This window comes from Numida meleagris, chromosome 4 (assembly GCF_002078875.1).
Source record: "Numida meleagris isolate 19003 breed g44 Domestic line chromosome 4, NumMel1.0, whole genome shotgun sequence".
NCBI classification, from domain to species: domain Eukaryota; kingdom Metazoa; phylum Chordata; class Aves; order Galliformes; family Numididae; genus Numida; species Numida meleagris.
The window spans coordinates 17,499,711-17,512,502 of record NC_034412.1 but is presented as its reverse complement, the minus strand read 5'-3'; the positions used below and the strand labels follow the sequence as shown (position 1 = coordinate 17,512,502).

Below are 12,792 nucleotides of genomic sequence, written 5' to 3'. Positions count from 1 at the left end.
GGCATATAAAATCTATCACCATGAGCTTCTAGCATATACTCCGATTTTATACGGCAAATGTACGCATTCTGTCTGATTCATTCCCTATACATCCACCACTAGGCAACTTGTAATAGAAGGTAAAACACAGAGTGTCTTCTTATAAATTGAACATCACCCCTTTAGTGTACTGAAGGAGGGAATAACTTCCAGTTGGAAAAACAGTGCGGTGATGCACTTAGAGATTACTATGCAGGTGCACAAGGCAACTGATGTTGCTTATACAGACCCTTTTGAGCGTGAGTGATTGAGTTGGGAGCAATAACCTTCTCCTTTCCTTGTTTTGAAAAGATCTTTTATTATACACATAAAATCCATAAATAATGAGAATGCATTTAAACATGTTGATGCAATGTGTGGACTAAGAAAGAAAGTACACAGAGCTTATTGCATAAATGTTACATAATGTCCTGGTGGAACAATGTTTTAAGAACTCAGAATTTCAAATTTGACTTTCTACATAACATAATTCATAGTGTATCATCTAGGAATGCACACTGGCATTAGGCACTGGAACAGGCTGTGCAGAGAAGTGGTGGAATCACTGTCCCTGGAGGTGTGTAAGGAAAGCGCAGATGTAGTACTTAGGGACATGGTTTAGTGAGCAATGTTGGTTGGTGGACGGTTGGACTAGAGGATCTTTGAGTCTTTTCCAACATTAATTATCCTATGACTCTATGATAAAATTCTACTGCACATCCAAATTCTCTCTGCAGACACATTCTGAATATGCTTTTTTGCACAACTGTTATCTGTGCTTTTTCCCACAATAATGTAGTGCTGCTGGATGAAAAATACCTTCCTAAAACAATCTGCTATGTTTCAAAGTAGATAATTTTTAGTAAATGACTGGCACTAATTATGATTTACTTTGATTTATTTTACGTTTGCTAATCTTGCTGCAGATTTCCTCAAGAATTTTGTTAAATTGAAGTTGGTGTAAGTGCAGTGTTGGTACAAAAATATTTTGAAAATCAAAGGAAAGCAAATGTATTTTCAACAGAAATACCCCCTTTTATGTTCTTTCTTGCATTCATTACATATTCAAGACTTCCATCAAAATAAATGAGAGTTCTGGTTCTGTCAGATCTGTAAGGCTTATTCTTCACACGGAAATATGACACCTAGAAAGGAACTGAAAAACAGACCTCACCTTTGGGAACTTTAACTGTGTTGTACAATTTGCCACTATGTTCAATATATTTCAAAGGTACCCCGTAATAGCTAGTAGTTCTTTACAAAGGTCACTGTAAAATCATATCCTGTATTACTATGTATTTCAGAAAGTGATCCTTGTCTGCCAGCAAGGCAGACAAACTGAACTTTGTTAATAAAAGCGAAGTTTTCCAGGGTTATCACTCTGACCCTTAAACTGTATTATCTATAAAACCATAAACCTTAAAAAAATAAGATATGAAAAGGTTTATAAAACATTCTCCTAACAGGTTCTGTTTCCAGCCTCACCTTTCAATCTGAAGTTGATTTTAAGCTCTTGCCACCATGCCTGCTGATTACAATGGGACATGGGAAATGGAATCCAATGAGAACTTTGAAGGCTACATGGTTGCATTAGGTAAAGTGAAAAATATTAACTATATTTTCAATATAAGTAAAATCTTTCTAAAAATTAATAAGAAAAATTTTAATTCTGTATTGCGCCTTCTGACCTAAGGGTTTATCTCAATCACATTGGAAATCAAGTAATTGTAATTTACTTGCAATTACAATGATCTTAGTACATAAGAAAGAGAAGATTGTAGCCAAATATATTGCTCTATATTCCGATTAAAAGCAAACAAACAGATACTTACAGGAAATAAATGGCTTTCAGATACAGACTCTCTCTTTTATTTCTTGTATATACTCAGTGTAACAGATCTCATCCACAACCTGGCTTGCTCTGTTAAGAGGAGCAGGTTATATCCCATATCATTAAAGCAGAAGTTGTGTTTAGTATTTAATTAGTACTTTGAACTAGTGGAAATTGTATGTAGCAGTTGCATGGTAAAAGCTACAAGAGCTGAAATGGGCAGACACTTCTGGCAATTTTTATGGGAGTGATGCTTACACAGCAAGGAGACTTTGGTCACAGGATCAGTTAAGTATGATTACAAAACTTAATTTCACCTGGCCACCACCATTGATGGCAACAATACATTGTGTATGCGCAAAGAACTGTCCTGCTCTTTATGCAACTTTCAATTACTATTTTTAAGCTTGTTTATCGTTAGAGACCTGATAGCTACAGTTTGTGTATCCACATGTAGATGCTGGAATACCAAAACACTATTAACTGACAGCAAGTAATATCCTTGTCAGTTCATATAAAGATTAAGTCCATGTTGTTTGTAGACTTATTTTTCCCACAAATATTCAATTGTTGTCATGACCGTGAGAAACATTTTGAGGGAAATGTCTTCTTTTGCTTCACCTATTATTTGCAGTATAAATTGTCTTTCAAGTATTTTTATTCTCATAAAGATAAAACCTTGTTTTTGCTCCAGGTCATTATGATTGTGCAACTAATGTGCAGAAAATACTTCCTCTACTAAGGTCAGCAGAGACGTAGATCTTTGATTCACTAAAAAGAAGAAATTATAGAATAAATGAACAATTCTGGTGAATTTCTTCAGTAGACTCTGGATTGGCATTGAAAGAACAGTTACCTTCTTTCTACCATTGCAGTAACATGGCTCCATTTCAAAAATCTGCAAATACTATGGAAGTTAGATTTATACATCCATGAGAAGTGTAATTTTCAGGATCAGAAATCTTCTCCTCGCTTTAATACATCACAGATGAATGGCATAAAAGATAGTTGTTTCTTTATTGATATTATGGAGTTGACTAATCTAACCTAGATTGTAAGAGACTGACTGGCTAAATTAGTAAATGACAAAATCAAACATATTTTATTTTTATGTTTACAGATAATAGCCCTTACTGGCCCAATCGTGCCTATGTTCTTCTCATCCCAGATGTTGTCTCCCTGTTTTCTATCTAATGGTCATTGATTCATATCTTTTCTTCAGCGTTTGATCTTCCTCTTAATCTGATTTTTACTGTAGCTGACACCACTGTAAGAGTTATGCTAATAAACAAGATTTTTTTCAGTTCAATTACTTTTCATCAGAAGTTAAGATCAGATTTATGGCTTCCTTCTACTTTCTCCAAAAAGCTGTTGAGCCAATTTACTGGATATCTAGAGAACTCGCTTGCTCAGACACAAAAATAGCTACTTGTAAAGGTGTTGATTATCCAAGAAATCAGTGGTTCAAAACCTGTATAGCTGCCTTCCACAAGTCAAGATAATGTCAAGATAATATGTTTGTTAGGAAGAATAGTGTAACGCATAAGGAAATCAGTTAATGATATCTTAAAAGAAACTCAAATCCAACAATTCTCAATGTCTACACTAGTGAATGACATAAGGATAACTACCAGATATCCAGTCCTGGAAAGCCAACTTAAAAAAATATTGTAACAAGATTAAAAGCATTTGACCCTCTCAATAGCCTAAGACAAAGGAGACAGAATGTGTTAGAATGAGGAATGCAAAATAGATTTACTTTTCCTGCAAAATCCTTAGATTCATTGCCTACTCTAGACAAACTCTAATGGAGAGATACTGAACTTTCTGACAAAATTTTCAAAATACTTTCATGGCAAGAACATCAGCAACTGGTTGGGATGGAGAAGCAATTTGCACTAATTGTATGAACCTTGCTCTTCAGACATATGTCATAATTTTTGGTGTATATATATACACCACACATGTATTACACATTATACCAATGAAAAACTGCCACTAAATTAGTGGGAGAAGATAGAAAAGAAAAAGAAAAAAAAAGGGAAAAAAAATACAAAGATGCATATGGCTATAGGTGATTCTCAGAATATGTCCTACATTAACTTGTGATCACTGAAAGGAAATGACACGGAAGGAATGAAAAGCTATTCTTCTGCTGTGTTTCTCCCAATTTTACATGTGGTTGATAATAAGTATTAAAGTGCTAAGGTTCAAAGCACACTGAGGGTTTTTTAAAAAAACTCATCCATCCTTATAATTAATACATATGTTTTTCTGTATTTTAATTAAAGAATAGTTTTGCCCTTTAAACCAGAAACTTTGCTTTTATCATAAACACATTACAAAGTGTTTTAATCTCCTATAATAGAACAATATTTTACAGAACAATCTTTATTGCTTGTATTGTTCAACATGCAGTTACGAAAACCGTGCTTTAATAAAATCTCCCTGTTTTTCTCCGGGAGCTACAAGACTAATATATTAGTCAGAAATAGCATTTCCTTAGAAGTCTAGACATATTTTTTTCCAAAGAGAGATCTAAATTTTATGCTACCTGGTTATAAATCAGACCCAGAGATACTTTTAATCCACCATAGCAGATAAAATATACCCAAGAAGTCCTGAATATAAATTCTGAACAAGAACATTATTTCCCATGTTAAAAAAGTCACATTTTTTCTCAAGCCAAACCTCTCACTCAATTAGTACATCACAAGTAGTCTAATGAATCTACCAAAAGAGAATAGACTCCATTAGTATGTGGCATTGCTGAGCTGACAATGATTAACTCACATGCAAAACTACTAAGGGATGGATAACAAGCCAAAACCATTTTTCAGTAACTTTCAGAAACATGTGAGATTATTTCATTTGCATACAGCACTATATTAAGATTCATTGCCAGCTGGTCAGAAATATTTATTGCAGATGGTAATGCAGCTGGCAAGAGGTAGATTGTCTGGGGCAAACTGTCATGATCGTAATATATATTCTCCTTTCAGTAACTTTCAGTGTATTTCGTTGCTTACATTAAGAAGTTAGTCCACATCGTGAACAAAATAAGGATGTCAAGGAGATCAGAACTGCATTAAATGCTTGCAGAATATTAAAAATGAACTGTCAAATGCTGTAGTTTGATACTTCTTTGACTTCTGACTTTGAATCATTATTCCTCTAACACCTAACTACCTTTTATTTCTCTCTTTGCTGTTTAACTACAATGGATAAGTCAGGCACTTGACTGTTTCTTTTTTCTTCATTAGTAACATTTTTGCGATTTTTAAAATTAATTAACTTCCTGTAAGCTCCCACAGATTATAGGTTCCACATAAAAATATCGTGCCAAAATCCAAAATGAGGCTGATTACATGCTCATTCTAATGCATTCATTTTCTACCAACACGCTTATTTTCTGAAAAGGCATATTATTCTGAGAACAATCTTTTAGGAGTGGCCAAAATTTGTAACATTGCAGAATTCATACCAATGCCCTCATGTCCCCAAGAGCTATATAATTTATACAGCAGACGTAGAAGAGGGAAGGGCTCTCAAGCATAAGAAGCTAACGGCACTCCTAGTATCCCATAGCTTCATGTGTGAGCGAGGCCAAAAATAGAATATAAGTTTTGCTATTTCACCTCCAAAAAATCTGGAGATTCGGAAGATTTAAGAAACCAACATATATTAACTGCCGGTTGTTTGTTGTAGGCCTGCTCAGAATATTCCCACAGACACTCTCTTAATAAAAAAAAGTAAAATCAGTAGAAGATCCCCAAGCTGAAAGTCCTGAAAATGTAAGCTCTTGGTTTTTTTGAATGATCTTTTTCTCTGCAAATATTGCAGGTAAAGAGGTCATTTGTGGAATTAATTGACCATTAAACAAAACATTATTTTTAAAATGCATAAATATAAAAGCTGTTTTATTTTATTTTTGGTAACAAAAGTTGGAAATTTCTCTGCAATATTATTTTCTGTTTTTTGACAGATATTGATTTTGCAACTCGTAAGGTTGCAAAACACTTGAAACAAACAAAGGAGATTATTCAAGATGGAGATAACTTCAAAACAAAAACACTCAGTACTTTGAGAAACTACGAACTGAACTACACTGTGGGAGTGGAGTTTGAAGAACATACCAAAGGACTCGATAATCGGGTGGTTAAGGTATATACTATCTGAGTTCTCTTTACACGACAGTCAGTATCAGCAATAGAAGCTCCAAAAACTAGACTTTACAGACACTTGAGGGTTTTTACAAAGCAGAACTAGTTTGCATCTTGAGATAGTTTCCTTTCCTGCTACAATCATTTATACTAAATATAAATCAGGATGGATGCTCACATAAATGAAGATAGTCATTAATTACATGTTTTTTCTAATAAGGGATTTTTTCAGCTTTTCTGTGACATGCCTTTACCTATTTAGAAAGTAACAAAATAAGTTTATTTTAACCTGTGTAACTTCCTTAAATAAATTGTAAATCTATCATTTTGATTCTAGGATCTTCTCCGCATAAACATTTTAAGCCCAGAATCAGTAGGTTCACATTGGATTTGTGCTGCTCAGCCTCAAGAGGACAGTTTAAAATTTGAATGCTGTTTAAAGTAAGCCTGCACTCAGCTATTAAACATAAGTGAGCTTTGAGAAGAGATAAGAAGAAAATGTGAGCCAAAGTTACCACTGGTACAGGTGCAAATGCAGACCTACAGACAGCCACAGGCAAGAAGGCCTTGCAATACAAGTTTTAATTTCTTAAGGATTAGAACTCAAAGTTCCCACAGGAAAGTTTGGGCATATCTTCAGACACCTTCAGTGAGCTATGCGGACAAGTAATGTTTGGATCAAGGATCATATTGTGTATTAGCACATCTCTACCTCCTACAATAGAGTCAGCTAGAAAGTCTTGTGAGGCATTCAAACCAGACCACGTCAGGGAAGTTAGTGAGGAAAACAATATGTATAATCACTGATTAAATTCATTTACTGAATTCAGCTTCATGTTTCTGTATTGATACTGCTTCTGTTTTATTCTCTTCTCACCCCTAAAACACATAAGCAATATTTTCAAAGGCAGAAAGGGTGACAGATTTTAAATTTTTATTGATTGTCCCATTCAGGGTCTTGAAAAGCTTGCATCACCTGCCTGTCTTGGTCATCATTCCCTAAATCTAGCTCTAAGGAATCAACAGTTACATCACTTCTTAAATCCTTACATCTTCACCACTATAAAAGGCATTTTCTTTCTCTCTGTGCAAAATCACTTCACTTGCAGACTTACTGATTTCCTCTTTATTACCAATTACTTGGGCAGAAGGAAGCACAGTTTGTACAATTATTCCCCTACCTGGTTTATTCATTTTTGTATAATGTCCTATTCTGAACAAATGATACTATTTGTTTCTAACAAGAGGAAGAGGAAGGAGGAAGCACATCAAGCCATTAATCTCCAGGTTACTCTAAAAGAATTTTCTGATCATTCAATAACAAAAAAATGCCTCAAACACATGAAGGTAATAAAACTGCTAGGCAACATTTAAACATAAAGTGGGCATGGATAATTTAAAAACCATGTAGCTTAAAAATACTGTAAATATGAAAGAACTTAGCTGAAATGGAATGAGTTTTGTCTTGCTACTACTAGAAAGCTCCCTTGTAAGAGAAATAAATCATCCAACTCTGAACTAAAATATGAATTAGGATCCAAATACTCTTGGAGATTTTTAATAACTCAACTTCCACTGACTGTAACCAGTCTCTGCTGAGGATTTAGCTATGATAAATGCAATGTCTTCCTAATTGACAAATCCGGAACAATTCAAAAGAAGTTGCTCTGTATTTACTGTAGCATACACAAGGGCTATTCTAAAAGTAATGTCTCCTATTTTATTACATCGGCCCACAAAGTTAGAGGCAGATGATAATGGGATGGCAGTAGAGGTTGAACCTTCCCACCAATATTCCATTTTGTTGCCATGTGACAGCAGAGGTGAAGTCTGACAAAATGGCGTCTGACATAGAATTGCACCTGAAGCAAAGGCACGCAACTGAATTCCTCCATGTGGAAAAAATTGCACCCACTGACACTCATTGACACTTGCTGAACATTTCTGGTGACCAAACAGTAGATTCAGCACAGTGAGGCAGAAGCTGGTGCATTTCAGCAGTGGCAACAGCAACAGTGGGTCACCTCCACAGGTGCAGATTTTTATGAGCATGGCATGCAGGCTCATCACTAGCAAAAATCCACAGCTAATGGTGGTGACTATGTTGAAAAATAGTGTTTTGTATCTGAGAATTTGTTCTATCAAATTGTGTTATTATGCTCTTTGTATCTGTTGTAGTTTCCAAGGAAATAAATAAGAGGCAATACTTTTGGAGCAACTTCTTAAGAGTTGAGAATTGATCCTGTAAAGACAACTCACTACAGATATGATCATCCTGCTCCTGGACAAGATCTGTTGAATCCAGTACCTTGTTTATTAGTGACAGACTCTGAATCACACAGAACCACAAAATGATTAAGAATAGAAGGGACCTCCAGGCATCACCGACTTCAGTGCCTTTGCTAAAGCAGGGTCAGCTCAAGCACACAGTCCACCACTGACACCAATCAGGGTTTCACTGTCTCTACAGATGGATATTCCTGAAACTCCCTGTGCAACCCATGTCAGTGTCTGATCATCTTCACAGTTAAAAAGTGTTTCCTTGTGTTCAGATGGAATTTCATGAGTTTTAATTTGGGTCAATTTTCTCTTTTCCCATCACTGGGAACTACTGAGAAGAGCCTCGCTCACTCATCTTCATTTCCTCTCATTAGGTATTTATGTGCATTGATGAGATTCCCCTTGAGCCTTCTCTCCTTGAGGTTGAACAGTCCCAGCTCACTCAGACTCTCTTCTTATGAAGCTGCTTCAGAAAGACTTCCCCATAAAAGAAATAACGACCTAGGAATGATCTAAAAGATAAATTAACCTCTTGGAGGTTTTGGATATCAGAATATCTTCCCAATAGTTGGAATTTCTTCTGATAGATAGTACTAGAATTACCTAGATCCCTTAGGTCAAACAAGCCTTTGTATAGAATAGTATACTCGAGGAACATACTGCCAGCCTTTCTGGAGAGAGAAATTCAAGCATGACCTCTACAGGGCAGAGCAAGAAGGTGTGAAAAAAAAAATTCACAGTTGTGCTAAATCCTTCAACTTTACAATGCCCACAAAGCTGCAGTTATCTCATGCATCTGTACGCTTTGGCAAATCACATTCTCCAGATTCTAACGGATATGAGCGGATTAGTCTCCAAATCTGCAAAACTCCTGTTTTATTTATTCATCATCTCTGATAATTAATACTGTTATGACTTTCTGAACTCATACGCCTATGTTCACTGGGTGACCAGCACTGTCCCATCCATATGCACAGTCATAATGGAGGTTAGGTCACACAGTCACTCCCGCATCTGCTGCTTATTCCACCTGGAAGAAGGGTCTGGATGTGAGCTCCAGGTGGAATGCACCAATGCACCAATGATTCCATTCAAATTTCTATCTAAAAATTTATTTTTCTGTTAAGCTTATGGCAATTTCTGCTTAAAGTTCTTTTGTGACAGTGCATGAAAGATGATATATAAATACATGTATTGTACAAGATAATGTAAACATACACTTCCTCTTGTTATTTTATGCAGAGCTAGAATAAGTATTAGCACAGCACTATCCGGGGTATAAGCCCCCAGAACTCCACTCATGAAACCTTATGATCTTTTCATTAGCGACTTTAAACAGCAAGAAAAAAAAAACGATTTCCATGAATTTTTTTTTGACTCAGCAGTTCACTAGCTGGTATCAATGCAAACTTAGTGTATGTGAAGAAATACATGGAAATTGACAACAAAGCTCTGTAAAAGGTTCACATCAAAACACTGCTGTCATCTTGAAAGCATTCAGGGTTTTGGATAACTGGTTGGTTTGAGTTTTTTTAGGGGGAACAAAGAGAGCAATGGTTAGAAAATGTAACTGTTTTTTTCTCATTGTTTGAATTAGCTTATTTTCATGTAATCATAAATTTCTTGTTAACATATCTGAATTAATTATTTGATTAATGCAGACGCTAGTGACCTGGGATGGTGACAAACTGATATGTGTTCAGAAAGGTGAAAAGAAAAATCGAGGCTGGAAGCACTGGATTGAAGGAGACCAGTTGCATCTGGTAAGAGCTGCTGTACAGATACATAGAATATAACAGTCTGCAACAAAGTACAGTTCTTCCATTTCAAACGTTTTCTTACTTATTCTAGTCAGAAAAGTCTTTATTTAGACAGCTCTGATATCTGAACTCGAAGGAAATCCCTCTCTCTGCTTCATCTCAGGAATGCTCAGTTTCTTTTCACCTGCTCCCAATTAAGACATAACCCTGCAGTGCTTTTTTTGCTCCAGTTCACTGTCCTCCAGCTATTAACCCTTCTTGTTACATTGCACCTCTAAAGTCTTCTCATTCTCCTTTAATCACTGGTAGGAAAAAGAAGAAAAAAAATAAAGTAAGGGAAAAAGATTGCAAGAAAAATGTTGGTTTTTGTCCTTAAAGAAGCACTATGTAATTTTACAGAGAACTATGTAGTAATTCAGATCAGAAATCACTCTCCGGGTACTCAAGAGGAGTATCTCCAATTATTTTGTGCTAGTACAATAACAACAGAAAAAACTGGAGCCCAAAAAAGAATGCAGTGAGCCTGATAGAGGCCGGAAGGGCTGTGCAGGAAAGGAGCACTCATTGGAGTATGGAAAGATTTCAAAATAACAGATCACATAATTAACAATATTCCAAAGTTTCTTGGGAGAACAAACAAGAAATGGGTAAGATAATGTTGGATGGTACAGTAGGTGGGTGCAGAAAGATTATGAAGAAGACTTTATTAATTTCTGTCTCGTGATACGCATTTAGATATCTACTCCTTGATAGTTTACCCTACAGATAGTTGGTATGGTGAGCCCCATTGCCTGAAGTCTGTATGCTTGAATGGTCAAGGCAATTAATTGAAAAAACAGTATATGTCACTGAAAGCCAGCTGTCCAGCACACATTTTCAACTCCATTTTAATACATAGTCAAAAGCTGATCTAACAAAGATGCTACATTCTGGCTCCAGGATTGAGCCTAAGACTCAGGGAAGCAGAGAGACCAGGCAGACTCTCACAAGCATTTCCAGGAACAATCTTGCAGGTTAGGGCAACTGTTGGTCAACCTAGCTGCAGTTCACTTTCAAGCCTTATCTGGCACAGCAATGCCAGCTAATTGGACGACTAATAAAACAGTGTACATTGCAATGCGCAAGTGTGCCAGACTTCAAGAGATCAGCTGTGGTGCTATGCAAAAATACTATTCCGATCTGGCTCCTAAAAAATGGCTGGGCGCTCCTCTGAAGTACACGTTCCTACCATTTTGAAGCATCTTCCCTTTTTTGTTTGTTTTAAATTTCCTTGTTTCAATAATTCTCATGAATTACGAGGTAACATGAAATATGAACTCTTATAGGATGTTGTTTTAACAACGGACCATGAAAAAGACTTGTATTAAAGATCACTTTTAATGTACTTTTTGTATATATTCATCTTAGAGCTCAATTCATGTGTCAAAATCTAATTACTGCAACATGCGGTGCATGCCTGCTGATTGATTTTATATAATTCATTATTCGTTCCTTATGTTCTCTTTTTCGTAAGTGTATCTTTGTAGTGTAATAGCAGAATTGTAGAAATTTCGGGGGAGTGTAGAGGGGGGAGCTTCTGGCTATGCAACTTGCACAACTACGTGCTTACTAATTGTTTTAATTCTGTAGGAACTGACGTGTGAAGACCAGGTGTGCCATCAGATATTTAAGAAGAAAAAGTAACCAGAAAACCACTTAAACCTTCATCACACTATTGTGCTTATGTGTTTTGTCTAAAAAAAGAAACAAACCAGATTTTGTAACAATTCTTTGAAACAGCTATGTGAATGCAATTTTGTGCATGTTTATGAAGAGAAACATTTTATAGAAACAACATCAAACAGTTATAAAGAGCATCATTTTTTCTTTTTCTTTTTTTGCTTTTCAGTCTTGGAATTAAATAAAAGTAACTGTCTTTCAAATAATGCTTTCCTATACCTTTACAATCTATTTAGTCCTTTCCAAAGAGACATCTTTAGCAACAAGGCTGAAAATGAACAGTCACAGTTATCTCAACCACAGTATGTCTCTCCACATTACGAGAGAATGTGAAATGCTGTGGCTCCTTGAACCAGTCAGTTAGAACTGGCACTCTGCTAATAATCCCAGTGCAGAAGTCAGCTGTTTGAAGCACACTCTCCATTCAGGAGTTGCTCCATGAAGTTAAAGCTGAGGCATACTTACGTCTATCAGAGGAAAACTGCTGAGTTTACACAGACTGCATGTATGCTGTGCATGCAGAGTTTACACAGACTGCGTGTACCCATGCATAAAGAGTACCCAGCATACGGCAGTCTTTACTTTGCACCTAGCTTTTAGAGTTTAAAAAGAATTTTAAAAGACTTTGAAAAGTAATTTCCATGCAACTGTCTTCAATTTTATTTTCAAAAGACTTCATGCTTTTTGCTATAGGCAAGTTTAAATTAACCATGGGTGGTGAGAGCTACTTCTGTAGATGGAAACTAAACTAATTCAACTAAACATGATGCATGTTCCACTGAAGAAGGGTTTGTATGCACAAAAGCTTGTCTGCTTTTTCCATCTGTACGAACCATCTGCAAAAGTCCAAATCTGATTAATACGTCACTAACATTTAGATGGACAGGTGCATAGAAGTGTAAATACCTATGCAGAGCCATTTTTATGAATTAGACTTTTCTCCTCCTGATAAAAATATGATATTGACCTGATATCAAACTTCTTGCATACTTTAGCTGAGCAATGCTCTGATGATAGTTCA

The 12,792-nt window shown here is 35.9% G+C and overlaps 1 protein-coding gene across 1 annotated transcript; it reads left to right on the top strand.

The window, feature by feature from the left end:
- RBP2 (retinol binding protein 2) lies at positions 1,469 to 11,901 on the top strand. Its single transcript, XM_021396538.1, has 4 exons — positions 1,469 to 1,612; positions 5,835 to 6,013; positions 9,954 to 10,055; positions 11,682 to 11,901. Exons 1-4 carry the CDS (start codon positions 1,540 to 1,542, stop codon positions 11,733 to 11,735), a joined length of 408 nt encoding a protein of 135 aa, XP_021252213.1. The 5' UTR covers positions 1,469 to 1,539; the 3' UTR covers positions 11,736 to 11,901.